Genomic DNA, 26,552 nt, shown 5'->3' with positions numbered 1-26,552 from the left:
TGCCAGCTTGTGCCAGTCTGCTCTCAAGATGGGAAATTAAATGCTAAATTAACCAACCCATGCTTTGATGCAGCAAGTGGCTACAGGGCAGCGTCGGGTCTGTCCATCAACAAGACCTGGAGTTACAGGGCAGCGTCGGGTCTGCCCATCAACAAGACCTGGAGTTACAGGGCAGCGTCGGGTCTGTCCATCAACAAGACCTGGAGTTACAGGGCAGCGTCGGGTCTGTCCATCAACAAGACCTGGAGTTACAGGGCAGCGTCGGGTCTGCCCATCAACAAGACCTGGAGTTACAGGGCAGCGTCGGGTCTGCCCATCAACAAGACCTGGAGTTACAGGGCAGCGTCGGGTCTGTCCATCAACAAGACCTGGAGTTACAGGGCAGCGTCGGGTCTGCCCATCAACAAGACCTGGAGTTACAGGGCAGCGTCGGGTCTGTCCATCAACAAGACCTGGCGGCCCATCTGAATAACTACCAGGAGATGGACAATTGTGAGTGTCTTAGTTAGGACACAATGACCTTGTTGTCACTAATTACACATTGAATGTGGATGTTCAGTGTTTTACCCAGACTCTTTTTGCACAGCTACCAAATATGTCCTATTTCACCAAACTGCCAGACCAGTGCTGTGATGAATAAGGACCAGAACTCATTCCCAGTCATGAACTGTGCTGCTGGGAGAGGCCCTGAGCCCTGAGCCCTGAGCCTGTTACTAAACATGAGAGTTGAGCCAGAGGGCAAGAGGGCACACAGATGGTAATTACATGTCATATGGTGTAAATCTACACCCCAGTGAACATGGCAGGGAAGTGGGGTCATTCCAATCTGATCAATCTATCTTCTTCATCATTTACGGTAATATTATTATTATTTTTAGCTTACGGCACCTTGTATTCCCAGGCGGTCTCCAGTCCCAGCACTAACCAGGCCCGACCCTGAACAAGCGTGTTCAGGGTAGTATAGCCACAAGCATATTTTTTTTACCCTGTTTCCTCCCTGAATTAGGTCCCTTGGCTCATCTCTGCATCTCCTCATTGGGCCCAGGAGAGGCGATTGTGAAGGTGGAGTCATGCGTCCTCTGAAACATGATCGCCTGGCCAACTACTTCTTATCACACTGCCCGCTTAACCCAGATGTCAGCCGCACCAATGTGTCGGAGGAAACACCGTTCAACTGACGACCGGAGTCAGCTTGCAGGCGCCCGGCTCTGTCACAAGGAGTCGTCAGAGCACGATGAGCCAAGGAAAGCCCCACCCGTCAAACCCTCCCCTAACCTGGACGGCCCTGGGCCCATGGGACTCCCGGTCACGGCCGGTTGTGACACAGCCTGGGATCAAACCCTAAGCTGTAGTGGCGCCTCCGCACTGCGGCGCAGTGCTTTTGACCGCTGCGTCACCCAGCACCCCCTCCTAATTTACTTGTTGATGCCATTTCATCATCATTGACCCGTCATCACAAAACACATAATCCCGGTGAGGGTTGTCTAAAGTGATTGGCATTCCCTTTTCCTTGTCCAATTCAGATGATGAGATTAGGTAGATTACCGGCAGATGGAGTTTCCACAAGTTTGTGTGTCAAGGACGGCCCCTCACCCCTCCTCTTCACCGACATCAGGCCCTTCCTGCCAGGGGGGCGCTGTTTACCGTTGCATGGCCGCAGCGTGGGCTGCCAGGCTCCTGGCCTCAGAGGGCAGGAAATGCAGACTTGCTGCTCCAGGGGCAGTGACAGGGGAAATATGTTGGAAGCTTATCAATAACGAGTAGGTGGAAAAGGGGAGATCAAATTACCAATTAAGGGCTAATCGCCAAAGTGGTGGCTGGTCTCGCTCCCTCTACCCTCTCTGTCTCCTCTCTACCCTCTTTCTCCCATCCCACTCTCCCTTGTCCTCTCAGATTTTCGTGGCCATCTGCCTGTGTTTCTCAGGGGATCCCTTTCTCTCCTGAGTACTAGACGGGATGTTTTATTAATTCACTTTCACCTGATTACACCCTCTCTGTGAGCCAATGTACATTAATAGGCATTTCATCAATGTTTAATCAAGGCTGCAGCACAGCGAACAGAGAACCAGGGATCAGAGCATCCTGGTCAGAGCATCCTGTTGAGGTCAGCAATAAAGGGCCAATACAGGGACATATGATTGCATTAGGGAGCACGCACACACATAACAAGCCTCATGAGAACTGATACTACAGACAGAGATGCAAAATAATATTGTAAATACACGCCGCAGCAATTGAGCAACGTCACACACTCAATTCAGCAATGTCACACACTCCAACAAAGGACTACCATAGAAACACAAAGAACAACACACTAAGAGCACACCGGAGGAACCACAGGTGTCGGAATACAATGAGGGCTTTATACGACGCAAGATGGAACCGCGGACGAGGAGATCGGGTTCAGAAGACAATCATGCACACGGCAAACCTATTACGGCCACACAAAAGAGCAGGGTTAGCTCCCCAGCATGGACCGGACCAGGTTAAAATTAGAGACAAAACCAGAGAGCAGCCAGATCCAAAAGAGAAAGCCCAGGGTCAGCTATAATGAGAGCTGAATGTGATCATCCAACCGGTCCTGTTTAATGGGGTTCATCCCTGCAAGGTCTGTGTCCTGCCTCTGGTGTGTGTACACGTTTGGTTGTGGGTCAGGGGGCTGCAAGGGATCCGTGACCCCGAAATGACCTCTGGGAGTCAGAGGGGACCCCCACTGACAGGACAGAGCTCTCTTTATACTTTAATCTGGTAGCACAGAGGATCAATATGGCAACCATCGGCGCTGGTGATTGTGTGAGCAGGAGTTAGCGTTCCAGCCATTTTCGGCTGCTCACCAGGTGGCTGGCGCACGGACACAAAGCCACCATCCCTCTGCCACCCCGGTCACAATGACCTCTGGGACGGTGGCACACCACCGGCTAACCTACTTAACATTCATTAGTGTCAAAGAGGTGAACAGATGCTCAGGTCTTACAGCTCTTCTCTCTCATGTTCTCACCGTGGGACTCATTGAACGAAGTTTGACGTGTTTTTCATTTGGGATATGGGAGAGGTCCGGCTTCAGTCAATTCTGCTGTAGACTCACCCTCTCCTGGTGGAGTGCTGAGCAGGAGCCATATTGCCAGTTGGTGGTGTTGACTGGACATCTGGGCCGGGCCAGGAGCCTGGTAGGATGGTTATTCTGGTGCTGCTGTTCTCTGTCCAGTCTGTTCCCCCAGCAAGGCTCTGGCCCTCGCCCATTCTCAATGACCCACATGTCCCCTGAACTAATCTCTCCGACCTCTCTATTAAACTGTACATTACATTCCCTCTCTGTCGCCCCACTGAGTGAGAGGACAATGTGACATCTACAGGTCAATTCATATGGCTCCTACTACAAAATATGCTCTTTCTCCATGATGTTGATGTAGCTACCTCACCCTGGCAGCGACTGAATAGACATGGGGAGGAAGAGAATGAAATACCTTCCTGTATGGGACTGAAACTGTGTTTTCATACGTGGATTATTGCTGTTAATAATGACCACCTTGTTAAACCAGTCTAAGTCACTGGTGCATGCTATTCCCTGAGTAAAAACAGATGAATGTAACACAATACTAACGAACGCAGAGTTCCTTTTCGTCATAACTTTGAGGCACATTTACACACAAAAACACCTTTCATGCTCTCTTATAGGTCCTTTACATTTGGGTCAGGCGGGCCCCGTGATCCTCCAAAGCCATGAATGAAGATCGTCCCAAACCACACACACACACACACACACACACACACACACACACACACACACACACACACACACACACACACACACACACACACACACACACACACACACACACACACACACACACACACACACACACACCAGAAAAATACAGAGGGTTGGACAGAGGGTTTTTCAGCCCAAATACAGAGAATAGACATGGATCACGTTCTGGGCTGCTATAACGCTAGAGCATAAATCTCCTAGCCATAATTACATTACAGGGGATATATCAATTATATCCCCTGAATATATCAATTCCCCAAATCAGACCTCATTCGTGTGAATGTGTACATGTGTGTGTGCCTGTGTTCGTTCTAAACAGAGACCTATCAATCAAAGCTTATTATCTAGAGTGTGTCCGTCTTCAGTTGGATGTTTTTTAACTTAGAATTTGTTTTGAGGGGACATTTTGTAAAAAAAACAGTAGTGACATATTAACAAACCCCAAACCAGAGAGTAACGGCAACCGTTGTCCCTAGTGACAAGAGGCAACACGGTAACACACACTGACACACACAAGCTTTCTTTAAGGTTGTTTGATATCTTTGACAGCCTGTCTGAATTTTATGTCTAGTAGAAGCTCTTTTCAAGCTGATGAAAAGCTGAAAAATGTAACACAAGTTCTTGTAAAGCTGTTTTCCTTTACAGTCAATTCACTTTGTAAAAGTTTACGTTTTAGACAAAAGTATTTTCCCATATGAACTCAATAAGGAAATGAGTTGTTTCGGACAGACTAAAGCTTCATGGGTGTATCTGAGCTCCTGACCCTGCCTAAACAGGTCCCTTCCTAAAGCACACTCTCCCCTTGGCTCCCTCCGTTCTGCCCAACAGGGGGCTCTGCAATGCACCTTGGGTAATCCAGATGTCACAATGCCAGTTGCTAAGACACTGCTTGGAAATGCATTGTAAAGGGAAGCACAGCCTGGGATAAGTCACTGGCAGTCTATTTCGTGCTGTGATGTCTCAACACTTTTTTACGATAATGGGTCATTTTCTTTGATATAGCTTATATCATTATTATAGTTATATCACCCTTATATTATGCTTGTCTGAATGCCCTGAATTGAACTGCCCTATTTTCTTCTAAATGACACACCACAACTGATCTGACGTCAGATCCATAACAAGATTGATACTCCATTGCAATCCACAAGTTAAGTGTTGAACTAATGGGGTAACACTTCATTTTGAGAGTCTGCCTGTATACTGGATGAACCATTACAACCCTATACCTGCTGTTACACCATTATTACCACTTTGTCATGTGCTGTTCTGTTCCTAAACCCCTTATTATAAGAACCTGAAAGCATATAGAAATGCTAAACAACACACGCCTTATGAATTGATTTAATGTAATGATTTAAAAAACGAGGTAATTAAGCAATAAGGCCAGAGGGGCGTGGTATATGGCCAATATACCACGGCTAAGGGCAACGCGGAGTGCCTGGGTACAGCCCTTAGACGTGGTAGATTGGCCATATCTGAGTAACCCCCGAGGTGCCTTATTGCTATTATAAACTGGTTACCAACGTAATTAGAGCAGCAAAAATAAATGTTTTGTCATACCCGTGGTATACGGTCTGATATACCACGGCTGTCAGCCAATCAGCCTTCAGGGCTCGAACCACCCAGTTTATAATAATGTTTATAACCTGTTTAGAATCAGATGTAAAATAAAGAATTGTTAAGGCAATAGCATCCCCAGCACATTCACTCACAAAACATATGCAAATACACACATTACACGTGAAAACACACAAAGCTGATAAATTACAATAAAAATACCAATACAAGGACATTCACGCTGTTCTAAGGGAGAGAGACCTGCCCACTCTGTGCTGCCCATTGTTGGCAGCAGGGCTGTGACTCAAAGGGGGCTATGACCTGGGCTGGCTCTGCCCAGCAGGACTGAGGGGAACCCTGCTACCCGGGCTCACTCCAACCCCTGGTCCCCGCTCAGCCTGGGGCACCACACTGGGCCCCCCTCCGGTACCAACATTTTTTTCCTCATCTCATCAATCTGTCAGCTTCGCCCTGTGACACACTGCACAATATGGCCCCAGCATTTCTATATTAATGACCTCTCTCCCACTGGGCAAGGACCCCTGTTCTGCCTAGTAACAACCAACAATACTATCCACAGCCATACACATCCTCCTCATAGACTGGGTCACTATTCACTAGAGTCTATATTCATCAATACACAAAGCTGCATGCAATAACACCCATAATGTTCTGGGTCAAAATTACATGTTCAAAAACTATTCTGTGAGTGTCCCTACCAAGGAAACAGCTGGTGCATGCACGTGCAAAACTGGCACACTGGCACAAAGTAGGCCTATAAGAAAGAGTGGTATTCAAGAAACCCAAAATGCTGGTCAACAGGCCCTCACCTATTCAGTACAAGTTGGACACATGTGTATGGGGGTAACAATCAGGGAGAGAGGGAGATAAAAAGAGAGAAAAGAGAAGAGAGAGAGAGAGCGTGTCTCTCTTTGGAGAACCAAGCCACTCGATTGGACTCACTTTAGAAACAGACTATTCAATTAAATTCCAAGTAAGAAAAGGAGACTCCAAATTATACATGGAATCTCTTCAATGGTGATTCTCTTAAATAGCAGAAAGGGGGTAGGCTGGGGACTGTATAAATTTGACATATACAAGGTAGCAGGGCATAGTGATTGTTGCTTTCCCCCAAAACTTTTTTTCTTTCAGAAAACCCTTTCCTTGCTGAATAGGCACCTATTAGTGACTCCATTTTAGGCACAGGGCTCTTCAATGGCTCCTCACGGTGCGTCTTTATCATAGTCAGGCCCCGAATGCAGGCAGCCCCCCCTCCTCCACCCCCAGCCCAGCTCCTCAGACTGTATAGATAGGTGCTGGAGGTGTGGTGGTGGCTGAGGTGGGGTGAGGTGGAGCGAGGTGGGGGTGGAGTGGGGTGTGCTGGGGTACTCTCGCACCCTGTTTTGAGCTCCAGGTGTGGTGGGTTAAGCACAGCGCTCTGAAGCCACTAAAGAGGACTCCATTGTACAGGCGCACACTTTCTTCACCAGCGTTCTACATGCATTAGCTGATCTCCATAATGCTAAACCCCCCCCCTCCCCCGCCTCAAAACAAGTCAGGCCTCCGGCGAATCGCTGCACACCGCCTTCAAGCCCCTGTATTGTTGCTGGATTATGCTGGAGTTGGACGAAAGAAAGAGAGGAAGGGAGAGGGATGTCTGTACTTTATCTCCAGGGGAGACGGAGAGTAACAAATGAGCTTCGTTAGAAAAGTGAGTTACTGCGCCGAGGGCCCCACAAACACCTGCAAGAAGACAGGCACGCGCAGAGGCCAGGGCAGGGAGGTCCCGTTGTTTATCTAACTGTGCTACCGGCCCTCTTACAGAACTTCAGTATACCCCAACCTCATGTCAATCCCTCAATGTATTGTAGCCCCCCACAACAATACTGTAATATTCTACTGTACATCACAATCCCTATCCACCTTTCAGTCCTCTAAAAATACTGTCCAAGACTAGTCCATCAGAATGTCCCCTGGGCCAAGATACCAACATTCTTTGAAAGGTTTAATAATTGTTACTGTTTGTGTATGTGTGTGTGCCTGTGTGTACATGCATCTGTGTAAAAAACAGCTTTTCAAGAGGGGAGTAACAGAGTTTATGCTGATGTGTGTGTGTGTGTGTGTGTGTGTGTGTGTGTGTGTGTGTGTGTGTGTGTGGTTGAGAATACAGAGAGTGAAGTTGAGAGAGAGGGGCTGTATGATGAATATGGGGGCATTGTTCAGCCATGCTTACCTCCACGGGCAACCATCTGCTCCCTGTCAATGCGTCACCTGCTCGTCTGGGCCGTCTCCACGGAAACCGGGGGAGGGGGATTAGGAGAGGTTATGCCTTTGAAGGGAGGGGCCACAGGGACAGGCGAAGAGGAGGAGGTTGCCTGGGGAGACCAGAGGAAGGGTTACTCAGAGAATGGCGTCATCTGGTGGCGGAAACTGTATGTCAGCGCATCACAATGTTGAATACAGGTCAAAAAGTGTTCCTGGGCAGTTCATGTGGTCAGGAAAAACTCTTGGCCCTATAAATAACCTCTGAGCTATTCTCGTAGAATGCTAATGCCAAAATGTAAACTCGCCGAAGTTTGTGTGGAGCTCATTTTAAGGCTTTCATTGACGTCATGCAACAGCCAGGAAGCTGACCAATGTAGTGAACATGACTGTAGTGGCTGATTAGCTGCTGTGAAGTGATGTCCTGTCTGTGTGGGCAGCACAGTGAGACTGGTATATTGTGTGACAGAGAGCAGGAGGATGTCGGTCCATCACAGGGATCTAATTAAGGCACACAGGTACAAACGCTGTGCAGTCTGCCTATGATCACCACCATGTAAATACAGGCCTCAGCGCAGCTTGAAAGGCGTGTGTGGGAGTTCACAATGGACCTGATGAATGCGTCAGCCAGCGGCTGGAGGCAGGAAGTATTGAAACGATCAATGAACACAGGAGCAAACAACACTGGGTTTTAAGTTAAACTCTATCACCCCATCAGCTTCACTGGTAAGTTACCACGCATGAAGTTACATTAATAGGTTCTCTCATTAACTTGGAATGAAATAACATGCTATTTAGCAGAAGATGAACAATGAACAAACCAAAGAAACTCAGTCTCCTGGCTGGGTCGTTCATCCACACAGACAGACAAACTTTGAGACAAACAAACATGGGTGACCCTTATACTTTCATGTCTCTGGTGATATCATGGAGCTCAGATTGGAGGGATATTTCTGTAAATTATACTATGTATATAAAGGCAGAGATTGGATGGGTAGTGATACTGAGAGGGGTATAGAACAAAGGGGCTGGGGGGAGTGAGAGTGAGGAGTCTGGCTTCACAGCGCACACACACACACACTCACTGCTGAGGAGGAGCTGCCTGCCGCACGTGGACGCTCACCTGGAGCCGTTCTCCTCAGACCCACAGAGAGAGAGCAACACAGCCCTGGGGGACAGGAGAAAGTCTGAGTGACAGTTGAAAGTGACCAAGTCGTTGGGGAGGAAACAAATTGTGTTTGGTCGAGAGGGAAGAGAGCTGGAGCAGAGAGATAGGGCCTGCTCAGCCGCCCGCGTCCCTCCTAAAGATGAGATCGTCGGCCAGCCTCCACACCCAGGGGCCTTTAATGGACTGAGGGGTCGGTTTAACTCACTCTCTTTACCTCATCGTTAACCCCCCTTGGGTCACCAACTGCCAGGTTAGAGACATAACCAAACCCCTCTCCACCAGTACCCTTTTATGTTGTGGAAACAAACCCTAAGGCTAAAACGTATCTCATCAGTTAGGTCAGTTCTATTTGGACTGGTGACAGACAGACTTCCTCTTCTAGTTTAAATAAAATCTACACTATTGAGATTTATATCTGCCTCTCTTCCTGTGACTCCAACAACTTCCGATGGTATCATGGTAGTTTCATAATACAAACACTGCACTACCCCTACACTGACATTTCAGAATCAGATATCGTATGAAGTATCGTATGATAAAAAGTCCACCAAACACTTCAACTAAGATTCTACAGTAAAGTAGAATTTGGTTTCCCATCACATGGAGTAATTATACCTCTCTATCCACCCTTCTCCCAATGGGCCTACCTACATTGGGCCTGTGTCCTCTCTGTGCTGGCCTGGGTGAGATGTGCTATGATCCTGGGAGAGTTGCTGTCAGGGCCACGTGTAGCAGGGAGGTGGCCGGGGGTGACTTTCCTGGGTGTAAAATTCAATTATGCAGCGGGTGAGCGTGTCTGAGCGTGTCTGTTGAGAAGCGGTGGGCGCACGGCTGCCTGTTCCCAGCGTGCGGCGAGGGGGTTAAGTGCCACAGAAAGACCTCCATTATCCGAGTGAGAACAGCCCATGTGGCTGGCCGCATGGCCCCCATTCCCCTTTCACTCTCTTTACAACAGCCCTGCTGAAAGCCTCAAAGTTTAATTCTTTATCCCCCCTCCCTCCTTCAATCTCTCTCCCTCTCTCTCACTCAGTTCAAAAAGAGTTTTGCACAATGCCATTGGAAACCCAGAGTAGATTCTTCAGCACCCCTGTGGACACTGGACTGGGGCTGGGAGACAGTGCACATGTGGACCCGGTTCACAGGACTGCCGTCAATCAGGCCATAAATCAACAACATCTCTCATTCTCTCATGGAGACACAATTAACCCTCACAACTCTATAACGCCCCCCAGGCATCTGTCTTGTCCCAACCCAGCTTCCTAGTCTAGTCTCTACAATCACACAGACTCTGCAGTTATTCAGACGAACACCACAACAACATCATTGAACCCGAGGTCTGTGTTGCATAATGATGGGGCAGATAATGACTCACAAAAAGGTCTAAGAAACTCACAACAGCTGGAATACATGTGGGAAACATTCAGGGAATGGGTCCTGAGACCGGCTAAATGTTCATTCCTCGCTATTTTTTCACATGAAGCACCCAACTGACAAAATGCCCCAGAACACATTTGACCCAAGGAGTACTTAGTGAGAACAGATGCTCTGTGTGAGACAGAGAGAAGAGGACTGAGGCTCTTTGGAACAGGCCGTTGTCCGCACACACTCGGCCACTTCACATGAAGAACGAGCAATTGTCTCCATCACCGTTAATGACGCAGCGAGTCCCCGATCTGATCTACAGAGTGAAGAACACATTGAGGAAGCGGACAGGCACATTAATGAGGTTTAATGACACCGTTTTTACAGCATTGACTATCTGTGCAGCTATGCAATGGAATCCAACAGCGGTCATTGGTATATGAGACAAGTGTATAGTCACTGATATACAGTGAGATGACATATGTGCAGTCTGAAGAAATGAATGCTCTTATACAGAGGTCAAGTAGAGGTCAGACCCTCTCCTTGCATACATTTATCATCATGTCACTATCCATAATGACCATGAGTGGGTTGGGTTCTCATTGTTAATACCACATTGTTGAATTGTGAGGAGTAGGCCTATTCTGTCAAATGCTTGTTCGTGGTCTACTATAACAAGGAGCGGTAGGTAGGCCTAACTTCATTGTTGTAGAGGAGAATTCTGTGGTACATTATTGATAGGCCTACATGTCTAGGCCTATTGCCCTACTGTGATCGTTGAACACCAGCAGAAAGGATGGAGCTGTATGACAATTTATTTAAATAGCTGTTTTAACGTTTTAAATTAGAGTAATGTGAAATGTAAAATACTTACTGCTTATTCACCAGTTGACAGGTATGTTGCCCTGGCACGTGACGCAAAAAAATACAGTATTCCTATATGGCTTAGTTCTATTAGACACTCAGGGTCAAATTGTCTTTATTTTGAAAAGTAATTTACAACTCTCCGTTTGTTTTTATGCTGAAGTGGCGCTGTATTGAACATCTGCTACAACCTGTTTTAACCGGTTGTTCGGCGCCACCTTGTGGCTTTTAGGAGCACCATCACATCACTGGATGCAGATAAGAGGGGCCAAGCAAGCAAAACCGACATCAAAACGTTCATAACACAAAATACCTCAAAAACTGCAACAAACTTTTGATCGATACAAGTTGCGTCGCTTACTGTCATAGCATAGCCTTATATGAGTAGCAGCTACACGACTTTATTGATTTTAGGGTCATTATAGTGGTCTAATGGCTCATTATGAGCATGCGTCACAGTATAGGAATGCATTGAACATCCTCTTCGTCAATATACCTAAGTCATATTCATCTGTTACATCACAGGGAAGTCCTGTGGGTGGAGGCTTGGCAGGTAGTGATGGTTATGAAATGTTGATTCTGAACACTTACCCAGCCACCTCTAGCCCAGCACTAGACAATAAGAACCAGATGTGCCAATATAGCATTTTCATAACTTCATGGCTCCATAGGCCTCTAATCGTCGCGTGACTGGGATACAAACCATAAGGGGGTGTGGTGTCACTTGGGACAACATGAACGGCTGAAGTTTAACTTGAGCTGCTCAAACAAATTCGACCAAAGCACACACATTCAGCATCAGTAGTTTCATACCTGCGCAACGAGAAGACTGGAGGATGGACGCAGCATACAAAAACAATAACGGGGACTATGCCACACTGGACAAGGGCAAAGAGGTAAGCAATATTAAACATAAAATCTATTGTAAACAATAATATTAAATGTATAATAACATAGTTATGAACTTGTTTTTCACTAACAATATAATGGGGATGACAATTTATGTTATAATGTTGAATGAGTAATATACATTTATAAACTTATAATACTAGAATGATGACAACTGATGGTTTTATGATTCTATTTATTTAATATAGCCATATCATTATTATTGTGCAGTAAATTCCATGTCACGAGATAGGGAAGAGAAAAGCTATATTTGGCATTGGACAAACCCCATTTAAAATGTGCTATTGTATAAAGTCACAGTGTCATTTGGTGAAAACGGCTTTTAGAATGGCAGCTATGTTGTTCATTGTCCAGCTACTGTATGTTGTTCACTGTGGCTGGAATATTCTAGTCAGCAGAATGGCAACACAGACTAGACTATTGTAAACATCTCATGGTCATTGTGAATAATGTTAAAAGGTCAGTGACTATGAATCCATGCAGGAATGCATGTAATAAATATATGTATAGATTTTTGAATCTGATCTAGAAAAGGGGTGCACAGTTTAACATCAGCTATTGCTTGAGAGGTAATGCTAAAATGTTTAGTGTTTGTTAATTCGTCACAATAATGGACTGTAGAAATTCTAAAGGGAGAGAAACCCAATAAACAGCGAAGTTCAAGGAATTGTGGATGTCGAGGTATTTGTGCTGAGTAGAGATAAATAGTCGATTTGGATGAGATGGTGTCAGGGGTCATTACTACAAAGGTCAGAGGGGAAAGGTTAAAGGTGTGAAAGCTTTGCGCTTTAAGAGGTAAGTCCTTTAGAATATGCAAAATAACCTGGGTTCGAAAACCACAGCCCACACACAAACACCAAACATGATTTTTCATTGTGAGTGATACTTTCATTCATGGATTAAATTAACACAATCCTAATGATATAATGCATATTTGTTCAACTGTTTGATCTACCTGGGTTCCAATTAGGTTTGTGGGTCAGATTGTGGAGGCTCAGTCATTAGGGAGTGGGCGACGTGTTTGCGGTTCGGCTAATCAGAGAGCGAAAGAGTGAGAGGGCATAAAGGAGGAGAAATAGCCGTGTAGTTGAGGTAATGCCAAGGGTCACCACGCTACAGAAGGTTGCCCCCTGGAATGTGTGCAGTGTTAGTTAAGGTCCAGCCCTGGGGGTCATAAATCAAATTACTGTGAGTCTTGTCTTGTTGCAGAGGAAAGGCTCCATGTACCTGGAGGAAGAGACCAGTGCCAAGGCGGGGGTGCTGTCCTGCTTCTTCTCCCTGAAGGAGGAGGTTGGGGCGCTGGCCAAAGCCCTCAGACTGTTTGAGGTAAACCACTCAACATAACCGTGAATATGAATGTACACAGTACGAACAATCTTACACGTGCAGTAATGTACTCTAGTCGCACACATGCAAAGTAATGTTTAATCTTTATTCTGAAATGCCCTGATGTGTTTGTCCAATGAGTCATGGGTCAAGGACAAATAAGAAGTCAAAAACCTGGAAAGCTAAAAAAAAAAGCTGTGAAAGCTGAACGCAGTAATAGCTGTGAAAGCTGAAAGCAGTAATAGCTAAAATATCTGTGAAAGCTGAAAGCAAGAATTGTCTGAAATAGCTGTAAAAGCTGAAATAGCTGCAAAACTGAAATCAGTAATAGCTGTAAAAGCTGAAAGGTAGCTGTAAAAGCTGAAATAACTGTAAAAGCTGAAGTAGCTGTAAAATATGAAATATCTAAAAACTGAAATAGCTTTATTATTATTTATTTAAGCTTTATTTAACTTTAAAAGCTAGATGCTGCAATATTTTCTGTAGGTGAGAAAGAGAGGTGGGTATGAGGCTGTTGTACAGTACAAGCACAACAACAGGCTATAAGCAAACAAAGTAAACAATCACGTGTTTTTATTCATTTCATACCATGCGTACCAAATATGAATAAAACAGATGGAAAAAGACTAATCCACAGTATCGTCAGAGAATCAACTCCACAGCTGTGTTCTGGACCAGGAAAACTGCTTAGTCACTCCTTCAGGAGGACAGTTATTTTTTACATTGGAGTCATTTAGCAGACACTCTCTCTAATCCAGAGCATTTTACAGTAGCGAGGGAATACATTTTTATACATGTTTTCATATTGGTTTCCTGTGGGAATCGAACCCACAACCCTGACGTTGCAAGCACCATGCTCTACCAATGACGGGACCATTTATCACTAGCAACTTTAGGGAGGTAACGATCATGCCCATAAAAATCAGAGCGGCTCTAGAAGATTAGACCGAAGTTTACTAGCTGCCATTTGTCAGTCTAAGGGACCAATTTAAAGAGACAGCCAGGGCTTCATACTGAGTTAGCCAGACGTTCCCTCTTTTCCCTTCTCTTCCTCCATGTAAGAATTTACAAGGTACGCAACCAAACATGCTTCATAAGACAGCATGTTTCCAGTTAGCTCCAGATGTTAGAGGTTACTGACCATCCTCCTGCATCCTGGTACCTGCCTCAGTAAAGGACCTGTTTCTGGCTGAATACAGTACATAGGTCCCCCCAGTAGGACTCTATCATACCGTAGGGCCTGCTGTGTTTTAATGTGTACAGCTCTGTGTCCGATTGGAACAGGCTCTCTCATACAAATAGACCAGTTTGTTTAATCTCTATGCAGGCTCCTGCGACAGAGGCCAAGGTAATGGAAAATAATGCTCCACCATTGGATACTACCGGTAAATGCACTGTACGGGTAACCACTGCACCCCCATGAAATATGAATAATGGACATTTCCCTGGGGCAGAATTTACATTTAACTAGCCAAATGTTAGTGGAGAGCTTCCAGCAGGGTGTGAAGGAGTTGGAGGACTACCCCAAGGTTTTTACATGATGTATCATTAAAGTCCTAGGCTTTAGGTTGGTGCAGTATGTTCCCTCTACCTCTGGGCAGAAAGTGTTTGTCAACATTGTACCCTTGTTATTTCGGAATCAAAATGATACCATTGCATCATTATAGATAGCTGTCTTAATAACACATACATGTTGAACATTGTTGTGACATTTCAACGTAAGACCTTTCAACCAGGGTTCAAGGTTTGGTTTATTTGAAATATTTTGAGTTTGTTGACAACTCAATCAAATATTAACCAAAATGTGGTTGTTGATCTGACGTCTTTGTCCAATGTGCTGGTTGCCCAATGTGTTAGTAGCCAACGTTGTTAATGTAGGTTACTGAATTTAGAGTTGAGGGGATGTAAGCCCTATTCTTTAAGCTGTGTAGATGTATGGCTCTATGGTAACTGTTAGTGTGATGACATCTTTATCTTGGATATGTACGGGAGCAGCTGTGTACACAATCTTTCGCTCTTTGATCCGCAATGCAGGCTGAGGTTTCTGTTTTTGAAATAGTCAAAACAGACTGGAAGACACCCATCAGACTCCAAAATGGTCACCAGTTATGGCTACTCCATTCATTTGACCATGTTGAGTTGTACCACCAGCAACAGCTGACCCTGTATCAAGGTGCATTTTTTTGAATTTTGTGTTGACTTAAGTGACTATGTACTTCGTAGCACGCAGTCAGGGCTGTTTGGCAGCACATCCATTGTTTAACCTTCGACGATGAAGTGCTATCAAAGTTTGATGTCCTAGTAGTCAAACCAGAATAGGATTGTCTTGTGCCTCACTTGTAGGGGAGAGCGGGGTAAGTTGTGTCAAAGGGTTAGTTGAGCCACCCCTTGTTTCTAAGAAACCATACACACAATTAATCATCTGACCAAATATTTAGGAAGAGGTTATCATTTCATGGAGTCTGTGAAGGAAGAAACCACATGGAAAAAGTGGTAAGTAAGTTAGGTCCAAAAAACAGAAAATAAATTAATTTAGTGTTTTATACGTTTCATGATGCTTGTATCGAAACCAAAGTAGATGGTTTTATACATCAGTTGGGGTCTCTATAAGCTTCTAAACCTAGCTTGAAAGTTCATCCTTGTAGCTATGTTGGCTAATATAGACAAAATGTTTGCCTTGGAGTAAGTTGAGAAAATGGACATAGAAACGATTACATTTTGTCAGTTTTATGCATAATATGCCTGCAATGGGTCATGCATATAAACTCAAGATATTGCATTTTTATTGTTACAGAGCAGACATCCTCATGTCCCGTGTATACAAATGTAAAACAATCAGGGGTCTAGCCCCCTTGAGGTTCTTGAGAGAGCAGCCAAGGAAGTGAGAGAGGGGAAGAAGTCCATTCGATCAGCAGCAATGGATGGGAAAAAAATAGACTGAATGACACTGAAGAGGTACATTGACAAAAAAAGAAAACTAACAGGTATCTGTGTGAAAGAGAGGCTATGAGAGAGTAGCAGAGGCACACGAGGTCTTATCTGGTGACATGGAGGCTGAGCTTGCGAAACATATCAAGAATTTCGCAGACCAGTTTCATGGGCTCAGTCGCCTCAAAAGAACTTGCCTACGAATTGGTACATGGAAACAACATCCCTGTCCCAGACAACTGGTCAAGAAATGGAAGGGTTAGTGATTTTGTACAGAGAGATCTATATCTGAAAGTAGGCATGCATTTAAATATACAATATACCACATCCCCATTCCATGAATTAAACGTTGACCTTTCATCCCCATCACCCACTGTCACAAGACACTGTCACTCAACTCACCCTGTCCCTATTTTCAACTCACCCTGTCCCTATTTTCAACCTACCCAGGGTAAGTTGTGCCAAGAGACCACTTTTTTGGGGGGCAAGCTATTTTCAAAACTGTTATGAATTCTAATTATTTCGAGGGACACACACCATCCTGAAATATATGTAGATATCTTTGTTAGAAAGAATACTATATTTCCCTTGATGTCGTGATGCTGAATGAAACAGCTCAACTTACCCCACTCTCCCCTACAGATTAAAAATGGAGTAAAACAAAATCTTAATGCGTGTTTGTGGAGATGTGTGAGATCAATAAGTATCTTCCACGTGCTGTGTTCCAAATGTAAACATGAGAAGCTCCTCTGGACCTATGAGCTCTCATTCCCCAGATCCACCCCCTACTCCACCCCCCATCTCCCTGTAAAACCCCAATCCTCCCCATTATCAGACCCAGTTTTAGTCCAATCACTTTCCAGCATCCATACCCTCCTTACCCTGAAAACCATCAACACTGCCCTCTCTCTCCGCAGGACTGACCACACTCCACTGTACTCAGCAACATCAGTTGGCACTGCAGTACTGATCTCCTGTCAACAACAAAGGAAACACTAAACTATCTGCCTAAACTAATACACAGACAGACCTAACAAACAGGGCAAACAAACTCACTGACACCACAAGGAGTCAATAAAGGCACATCAGATGTAAAGTATGGAGAGAAATGCTTGGCCAGCCATGGGGGGAGGGGGGGGTGGAGCGTTGTTTTGTAACTAAAAGCTGTTGGATGTTGAAACAACAGCAGATCCATATGGTCTCCATAGAGCCCCAGTCTGGAGAATGGGATCCAGATGGAGATGGAAAGAGAGAGAGAGAGGGGACGAGAGAGGAAGAGAGAGGAGAGTGAGGGGGAATGGGACTGTGGCAGTAAGAGATTGTTCTACTCCCTCTCCACAGCTATAAAACCAAACCAAATGTTTAAAATAATGAACCAATATAGATTTGCATGTTTCCCAGGATGGGCCAAAAATTACAATTGATATTGAAATGCATAGATATGTATATGCACACATCGAATCTCATCCAAAATGACCAAAATCGGATGGTGTGGGCTATTTTAGAAAATGCTAAAAGTTGACAGAATGATTTCAAAGATGTGATGGCATTGATAAAAATGCTGCATGTTGTTGTGCAAGCCCTTTTAATGCTACCACAGCTCACGTCCTGTCCTGGCTCTAGTCGGTTCTATAACATCCAGCCCACAGTTAATTAGCTGGGTGATTGTTTAGTGGTGTACTGTTCTGTCCTAAGGGCATGGTCGACTCCACAAAGCCTGTCAAATTACCACTGTTTGGATGTGCACTTGGCGCCCTCTAGCGGTATGCTAAGTCCACATACAGTATTTCCAGTGCTAGATCGTCACGAGCTGAATCACAGGTTTTTAAAGTAGTTTTTCAAAAATGTAACCTAAGTGTTATTGTCAATAATACAAGAATGCTTTTAAAGTAAATATACAAAAACAAAATAGCAAAAGAAATAAAGTGATGTACAAGATCTAATAGCAGGATTGAACCACCCAGCTGTCACACAGGATATACAGACCTATATGGCTTCTCCTCTGTCTCTGACTCAACAGGAGAAGGGCATCAACCTGATGCACATCGAGTCTCGCCCGTCGCGACTGAACAACCAGGAGTTTGAGTTCTTCATCAGCGTGGACACCAGCTACTCCAATTCCCTGGACGAGGTCATCGACGGCCTGCGCACCGAGATCAGTGGCCACGTGCACGAGCTCTCACGCAACAAACAGAAGGACACAGGTGTGTGTGTATCAGGGTTGGGGTTCATTCCAATTCTCGGAAACGCTTTTTAATTTGGAAAATTCTGGAATTGGAATACAGAATTACTTTTTGAATTGACTAGAGTTGAAATTGAATTCACCCTAATCCTGGTGTGTATGTATATAGAAAGATATTATCAATGAATAATCAATCTAGATATGCATTACAAACCATGACTGAAAGTTTTAAAAACCATGACTGATTTAAAATCATGACTAATAAATCATTATTTTAAGTACAATAATTATAATAATAATTACAATAATTATATGATGATATATTTGTGTCTAGGAGGGAGAAGGGGGAAGTAGACAAAGCCTGTGTGTGTGTGTGTGTGTGTGTGTGTGTGTCACATGATCTGAACTCTGGGTGGCGCTTTAGCAGGCCACCAGCCAGACTGTCTAATGAGGTGATGAGCGTCGCCGCGGAGACGGATGGCCTGTCCCTCACATCCAGCCTCCTTTATTAGTTGTTTCCACAATGACATTAGTTTAGTTACTGGGCACCAACTGGCCTGGCTGAAAACAGAGGAGCCCAGTGTCACTGACTGTCACAGAACAGACTGCCTCTATCACAGACCCAGAGGAGGGAAACTCTAACAGGGTCATCGCTCATCCCGGACAGACAGACAGGGCCACCACCAAGCCCCCTCTGCCTAGCCCTATGGTCTACTGGACAGGGCGACAGGTTAATGTGTCATTGGAAGATATTACAGATATTTATGGTCTGAGATGGAGACAGGCTGTTTTGAGAGGAGTTTGGTGGGGTCCCATTGTTCCCCTAGCCTCAGGCTGGACCACACGGCCTCGATTTAGATTAATGGTCGACGTCCCGTACTTCTAACTGTCATAAATGAGCCAATGGGTGACCTCCTCTGGTGCTCTGTTCACTGTCAACATGGTTACTGGATAGTGTCCTATCCCAATACAAAGCACCCTGCAGGCAAAACCCCCACAAAGCCATCCACATCAATATTCATTTGGGCTTCACTTGTTTCAATCAATTTACATTTTGGAATTGGACATTGAACACAAGGCAGATATACTATAGACAATTGTAAATATTACTAAATTGTAGTTTTCTACATCTCAAGAAGTTATGCACCACCGTTTCGACTGTTTTTTGTTGTTGTCTGTTTTGGCCATGTATATCTCTATTTGGTCTGTTTTGGCCATGTATATCTCTATTTGGTCTGTTTTGGCCATGTGTATCTCTATTTGGTCTGTTTTGGCCATGTGTATCTCTATTTGGTCTGTTTTGGCCATGTATATCTCTATTTGGTCTGTTTTGGCCATGTGTATCTCTATTTGGTCTGTTTTGGCCATGTGTATCTCTATTTGGTCTGTTTTGGCCATGTATATCTCTATTTGGTCTGTTTTGGCCATGTGTATCTCTATTTGGTCTGTTTTGGCCGTGTATATATGTATTTGTCACATTCATCTGACCTGGGTAATGAGGAGATTCCCCCGTCCTACAGTTCCATGGTTCCCCAATGACATCCAGGACTTGGATCGCTTTGCCAACCAGATTCTGAGCTACGGATCTGAGCTGGATTCTGATCACCCTGTAAGGATCAACCATTTATTACTGTCTGTTTACATCCTACACACTGTGTACTGGGTGTCTGCTTTGTATTGTATGTGTGTCTGCATTGTTGGGAAGGGCCCGTAAGTTAACATTTCACTGTTAGTCCACACCTGTTGTTACACGAAGCGTGTGTGTACATACGTATGTACATGTGTGTATGCATGTGCACCCACACGTGTGTTTTATGAAAGACTCACATCGTGATGACAGTCCCCACTCTGCTATCTATTCTAATGGAAACTCTCTAGGGCCCCAAATTGATGTCATTGCTTTAATTGAGCCCCTATAATTATAGATAATTGCTCCCTTTTGCCACCGCCTTTAAAGTGAAATGTATTCCTCATGAGCAGCATACATTCTACAAAGGCCTCATTTGAATATGTGTTTCCAGCCAGGGCTCTCAGCAGAGTGGGAGTATGATGCTGTCAAAGAGTCCAAGTAGTCCTAGCTGAGGATTTACACACTATATACAAGGCCAGGCAGTGATCATAAATAAGGTCTAACATTGATTACTTCTGTCTTTCACACCAGGGCTTCACAGACCCAGTGTACAGAACCAGGAGGAAGGAGTTTGCCGACATTGCCTACAACTACAGATAGTAAATATCCATCCAGACTAAAATACTTTTTCTCTTGGGTCCCTCTCTTTTACACAAAAGCAGAGGTGAAGAGAGCTTCTAGAACCTACTAGAAGTGATCTATGTCCCTCTCCTCCAGCCTCATTTCAGTCCCCGCTTTGCCTTTTATTGAAAATGACCACAAACAAAAGGGGACAAATTACAGAGGGGACAGTGGTGGATTTGAAGCCTCTAGCTTTGTTCGCATAATTGAGACTTCATTATTCCCAGGAACTACAAAGAGCGCCAGCCCCAATGAAAACACCCTCACAGGAAGCTCACATTTACATAGCAGTGGGACCTTGGTAGAATAATGAAGTGAATCCACTCACTGATTTCCCCCCCCCCCCCCCCACCCATCCATCCTCCCTCACCAAATAAGGACTGTGTGTCTGTGTATAGAATAACATATTATACACAAGTGTGTGTTAACAACAGTGTGTCTCTCTGTTTCAGTGGCCAGGTCATTCCCAAGGTGGAGTACACAGCGGAGGAGAAGGCCACATGGAGCACAGTGTTCAATGAGCTGAAGACTCTGTACCCCACGCACGCCTGCCGCGAGCACAACCGTGTGTTCCCCCTGCTGGAGCAGTACTGCGGCTACAGGCAGGACAACATCCCCCAGCTGGAGGACATCTCACGCTACCTGCAGTGTAAGACAACAGATCGTGCCTATGTGCCCCACTTCCTATGCTTCTATCAGCGTCCCACATACACCGACACGATACCCTCCCCTCCTCTCTGTTTTAGCGTGCACAGGTTTTCGGCTGCGCCCGGTGGCTGGCCTGCTCTCCTCTCGGGATTTCCTGGCTGGTCTGGCCTTCCGAGTCTTCCACTCTACACAGTACATCCGTCACCAATCCAAGCCCATGTACACACCTGAGCCGTGAGTGTCACCCTCATCATTTTAAGGAGAAAAAAACCCGTCAAAAACCTAACATTGCCATGGTATGTTTTAGGGACCGTCCGATTTCCGTCATTTTCGCCCATTTCCACACATATAGAATCGGTTGGTACTTTCGGCCGGCAAACGCCACTGGTGTGTCCGTGCCTTTATATAAGTGTCACATCCTACCTTGGGACCAGTTGTACATAGTTGAATATGTTCTACAGTCATTGACTTACATCTCTCCACAGGGATATCTGTCATGAACTCCTGGGCCATGTTCCTCTGTTTGCTGACCCCACCTTTGCCCAATTCTCACAGGTAAAGAACACAAGAGGACATTAACCTTCTTTAACCCCTGCTGGTATCATAACTTCAGAGAACTATCCATTGTTGGCGTGAAAAAGGGTACCACTTTAAAGATCAGCTTCAAACACAGTCATGCTAGTCATAATGTTGAGGAGGATTGAGGAGAATGCCATGCAACTGTACTGCATGTGTCAGTCCTTCTCTAATATTGGTTTTGCTCCTGTAGAACGCTTTCATCTGTGTTACAGCACAATATCCTGAAGCAGATACAGTTGAAGTCAGAAGTTTACATACACTTAGGTTGGAGTCATTAAAACTACATTTTCAACCACTCCACAAATCTCTTGTAAACAAACTATAGTTTTGGCAAGTCGGTTAGGACATCTACTTTGTGCATGACACAAGTAATTTTTCCAACAATTGTTTACAGATTATTTCACTGTATCACAATGCCGGTGGGTCAGAAGTTTACATACACCAAGATGACTGTGCCTTTAAACAGCTTGGAAAATTCCAGAAAATTATGTCATGGCTTTAGAAGCTTCTGGTAGGCTTATTGACATAATTTGAGTCAATTGGAGGGGTACCTGTGGATGGATTTCAAGGCCTACCTTCAAACTCAGTGCCTCCTTGCTTGACATCATGGGAAAATCAAAAGAAATCAGCCAAGACCTCAGAAAAAAAAGGTAGACCTCCACAAGTCTGGTTCATCCTTGGGAACAATTTCCAAACGTCTGAAGGTACCACGTTCATCTGTACAAACAATAGTACGCAAGTATAAACACAATGGGACCACGCAGCCGTCATACCGCTCAGGAAAGAGGCACGTTCTGTCTCCTAGAGATGAACGTACTTTGGTGCGAAAAGTGCGAATCAATCCCAGAACAACAGCAAAGGACCTTGTGAAGATGCTGGAGGAAACAGGTACAAAAGTATCTATATCCACAGTAGAACGAGTCCTATATCGACATAACCTGAAAGGCTGCTCAGCAAGGAAGAAGACACTGCTCCAAAACCACCATAAAAAAGCCAGACTACGGTTTGCAACTGCACATGGGGGAAAAGATAGTACTTTTTGGAGTAATGTCCTCTGGTCTGATGAAACAAAAATGGAACTGTTTGGCCATAATGACCATCGTTATGTTTGGAGGAAAAAGGGGGAGGCTTGCAAGCCGAAGAACACCATCCCAACCGTGAAGCACGGGGTGGCAGCATCATGTTGTGGGGGTGCTTTGCTGAAGGAGGGACTGGTGCACTTCACAAAATAGATGCTATCATGAGAAAGGAAAATTATGTGGATATATTGAAGCAACATCTCAAGACATCAGTCAGGAAGTGAAAGCTTGGTTGCAAATGGGTCTTCCAAATGGACAATGACTCCAAGCATACTTCCAAAGTTGTGGCAAAATGGCTTAAGGACAACAAAGTCAAGGTATTGGAGTGGCCATCACAAAGCCCTGACCTCAATCCTATAGAAAATTTGTGGGCAGAACTGGTAAAGCGTGTGTGAGCAAGGAGGCCTAGAAACCTGACTCAGTTACATCAGCTCTGTCAGGAGGAATGGGCCAAAATTCACCCAACTTATTGTGGGAAGCTTGTGGAAGGCTACCCGAAACATTTGACCAAAGTTAAACAATTTAAAGGCAATACTACCAAACACTAATTGAGTGCATGTAAACTTCTGACCCACTGGGAATGTGATGAAAAAAATAAAAGCTGAAATAAATCATTCTCTCCACTATTATTCTGACATTTCACATTGTTAAAATAAAGTGGTGATCCTAACTGACCTAAGACAGGACATTTTTACTAGAATTAAATGTCAGGAGTTGTGAAAAACTGAGTTTAAAATGTATTTGGTTAAGGTGTATGTAAACTTCCGACCTACAACTGTATAGACAATAACTGGATTTATTTGACGCTATTCTGAACAGGAAATCGGTCTGGCTTCCCTGGGTGCCCCTGACGAGTACATTGAGAGGCTTGCTACTGTAAGTATCTCAGACGTCTCACAACATCAACTACAGCCGACACCTGATACCAGAGGAATACAAAACAATATTGAATATGTGATGAGGCCTTGTGTCTGTCTGTCCACAGGTCTATTGGTTCACAGTGGAGTTTGGCCTCTGCAAGCAGGGCTCTGAGATCAAGGCCTATGGAGCTGGCCTTCTCTCATCATTTGGAGAGCTGCAGGTATTTACATTGCATTTACGCCTTCCAGAGCAACTTACAATGACAAATAGTCATTTTTGCTAGAGTGTCTTTCATGACCTGTTTTTATGCCCACGTGCACAGGACTCCTTCCTGCAGTTCTAATATAGACAAATCCCTATGAGGTAGCCCAGTGGTCTGTCAGTCAGCAGCATCGCATTAGTGGAAACGAAGACTGTTCTCAGGGCAGACCTGGTTGTAGCTAGATATGTTCGAGTCATGTCGGGGACAGTTTTAGCATTTTAGCTAACCCTAATCTTAACCTACTTCTCCAAAACTTCCAGGTAAGTTCTCCAAAACCTGCTACAAAAAGTAACTTCTACTAGTCAAAACCGTCAGACCTGCCCTGATACCAATCTTGGTTTCCAATAATGCGATACAGCTGTCAATCAGTTTGTTAGTGGTCCACCCAGGGCTCAGGCGAAATGTGTCACTGGGGGAAACTGGTGACGAGTGGGTTAGTGGTTCACTGGAGAAGTAGGGGGCAGAGACAGAATTCATATCTTAAGTCACCAGTTACATCAGACGTTGTCATCAGAGGATGAGCAGTTAGCTGAGTCATATCACAGCAGGACGCCATTCACACTGCACTTCCTGTTTACTGCTACCGAGGCGCACAGAATGTCATTGAGGAATTGCACACTGCTAGTGGTCCGTGACCTCAAAACACCAAATGAGGACATGTAACCTGGATTCTACTCATTGTAGATTGATTCATGACAGTGGTGCATCTCCCGTAAATGGGGATTAGAGTTGGAGTCAAACTCTGGAATAACATTTGACTCTTTTGAATTGTTTTACAGTACTGTTTGACAGACAAGCCCAAGATTCAACCATTTGACCCTGCAAAGACCAGCCTCCAGAAGTACCCAATCACTGAGTTCCAACCCGTTTACTTTGTTGCAGAGAGCTTTGACGACGCTAAAGAGAGAGTCAGGTAATATTTAACATCTGTACAATATTAAACGTTTATTATCTCACATTCATTCACTGGATTTGCTTTGGAACTCTCTGGATCTTTATATCGTAATATATACGTTCACATTTTCAATTGAAAGTCCTATGTTATGACTCTTTATACAGGAAATTTGCCGACACCATCCCCAGGCCTTTCTCAGTGCGCTACAATGCGTACACCCAAAGCATTGAAGTCTTGGATAACACCCAGCAGCTGAGAAACCTGGCTGACAACATCAGTGGTGTGTGACATTTCTATAGAGTCCTCATAAAACTAACTTCTCAATAACCCCTTATGCAAATACCAACATCAAGTACTATTAGAAATGGATTCAAATGAGATTTTCTACCAATTGTAATTTATATACACTGTATGTAATATATGCTATTTAGCATACACTTTTATCCAAAGCGGCTTAAATTCATGAAGGCATACATTTTACATAAGGGTGGTCCTCGGGAATCAAACCCAGTACTCTGGCATTGCAAGCACCATGCTCTACCATCTGAGCTATAGATTTATTTTTGTCTTGCCTTTTACAAATTGAAAACATAGTTTAATTAAATACAATATCTGTATGAATGCCCAACTCCTACTGGAATTGAATGTTTCTTAATCTTCTACAGATGAACTACCTAATTTTATCATGTTGCTTTTATTTTAGGGGAAATTGGGATCTTGTGCAATGCCCTGCGGAAGATGGAGTAAGGAGACCACTTTGGAGACATCCTTCCATACTGATGTGTGCAATGATAGAATCTCAATGCATTTCATCAATCTTGTAGATTTCCATTATACTCTTTGTGTTTATAATCTGTGTGCTTGTCCAATATAACATCTACTGCATTCTGCTTCATCTTTATATAAATTATTCATAATACCTGCTGCAACCCAGACACTAGTCATTTTAAGTAAACATTTTAATTTTAGTAGTCAATATTAGAGTAGCACTGAATCACACGGACATACTACTAGCCAATGAAAATGCACATCGAAAATTAGTCACTCATTGTAAATATGAAGTTACATAAAACAAGTATTAACTTTAAATGAATTATTCGATAAAGTGAGTGAGTTTTTCGTTAGATTTTTGTTAACAACAACAAGGAGAAGTATTCTTTCATCATACCTTTTTCAGTATGTTCTAGAAATCCAACACCGTCGATAGGTTAACCGATGTCATTTTCTGTAACCAGCTGAGATTGATTACATTGGAATAGTGCCGTTCCAAAACTATTAGCGCAGGCTTTGAAGACGATCTAATTCGCACTTGAGTATTCTATCTATAGTGGTTAAATTGCAAATAACAAAAATAAATCCTTGCATTATGCTATAAATAGCTAGGCCTATATAACACAATAACGAAATGCAACGTGTATGTCCAGCATGTTAGAGAATGTGTTTGATTATATCCTGAATTCTGATGAATCCAAATGATCGACTGTTGTTCCATTCTTTACTATCACATTTGTTTCTATAATATGCAGGAAAATGTGTTATTAACTTGCCAAATAAATGTATGCTAAAAAGGTTCTTTCATATCAATTATCTCAAAATAATAATTGTTGTTATGTTTTATTATTGTTATTATTATGATGCTATAATTGG

At 44.1% G+C, this 26,552-nt stretch overlaps 1 protein-coding gene and 1 long non-coding RNA gene across 2 annotated transcripts in view; one reads left to right on the top strand and one right to left on the bottom strand.

The window, feature by feature from the left end:
* The window catches only part of LOC145879966 (uncharacterized), a 51,412-nt gene that overhangs the window by 10,628 nt on the left and 14,232 nt on the right, over positions 1-26,552 (bottom strand). The window contains exon 2 of the long non-coding RNA XR_014392838.1: positions 7,563-7,704. This is a non-coding gene — a long non-coding RNA (uncharacterized LOC145879966). The remainder of the gene's footprint in view (positions 1-7,562; positions 7,705-26,552) is intronic.
* Positions 11,603-26,477, top strand: LOC106609449 (phenylalanine-4-hydroxylase). The gene is made up of 13 exons (XM_014208302.3): positions 11,603-11,881; positions 13,104-13,220; positions 18,169-18,352; positions 19,851-19,939; positions 20,492-20,559; positions 21,034-21,230; positions 21,328-21,463; positions 21,715-21,784; positions 23,707-23,763; positions 23,873-23,968; positions 24,790-24,923; positions 25,070-25,185; positions 25,609-26,477. The coding sequence occupies exons 1-13, from the start codon at positions 11,822-11,824 to the stop codon at positions 25,650-25,652; spliced, it is 1,368 nt and encodes a 455-aa protein (XP_014063777.1). The 5' UTR covers positions 11,603-11,821; the 3' UTR covers positions 25,653-26,477.

This window comes from Salmo salar, chromosome 07 (genome assembly GCF_965601325.2).
Source record: "Salmo salar chromosome 07, fSalSal1, whole genome shotgun sequence".
NCBI classification, from domain to species: domain Eukaryota; kingdom Metazoa; phylum Chordata; class Actinopteri; order Salmoniformes; family Salmonidae; genus Salmo; species Salmo salar.
The sequence above is the reverse complement of the archived record's forward strand: the minus strand, read 5'-3'. Positions and strand labels throughout refer to the sequence as shown.

What these genes read in the sequence shown, in the direction of transcription:
- LOC106609449 (XM_014208302.3), top strand. Translation starts at nt 11,822, where the DNA reads ATGGACGCAGCATACAAAAACAATAACGGGGACTATGCCACACTGGAC. An exon ending in CACTGGACAAGGGCAAAGAG is followed by an intron (nt 11,882 to 13,103) that starts GTAAGCAATATT and finishes GTCTTGTTGCAG; the next exon opens with AGGAAAGGCTCCATGTACCT. An exon ending in AGCTGGATTCTGATCACCCT is followed by an intron (nt 19,940 to 20,491) that starts GTAAGGATCAAC and finishes CTTTCACACCAG; the next exon opens with GGCTTCACAGACCCAGTGTA.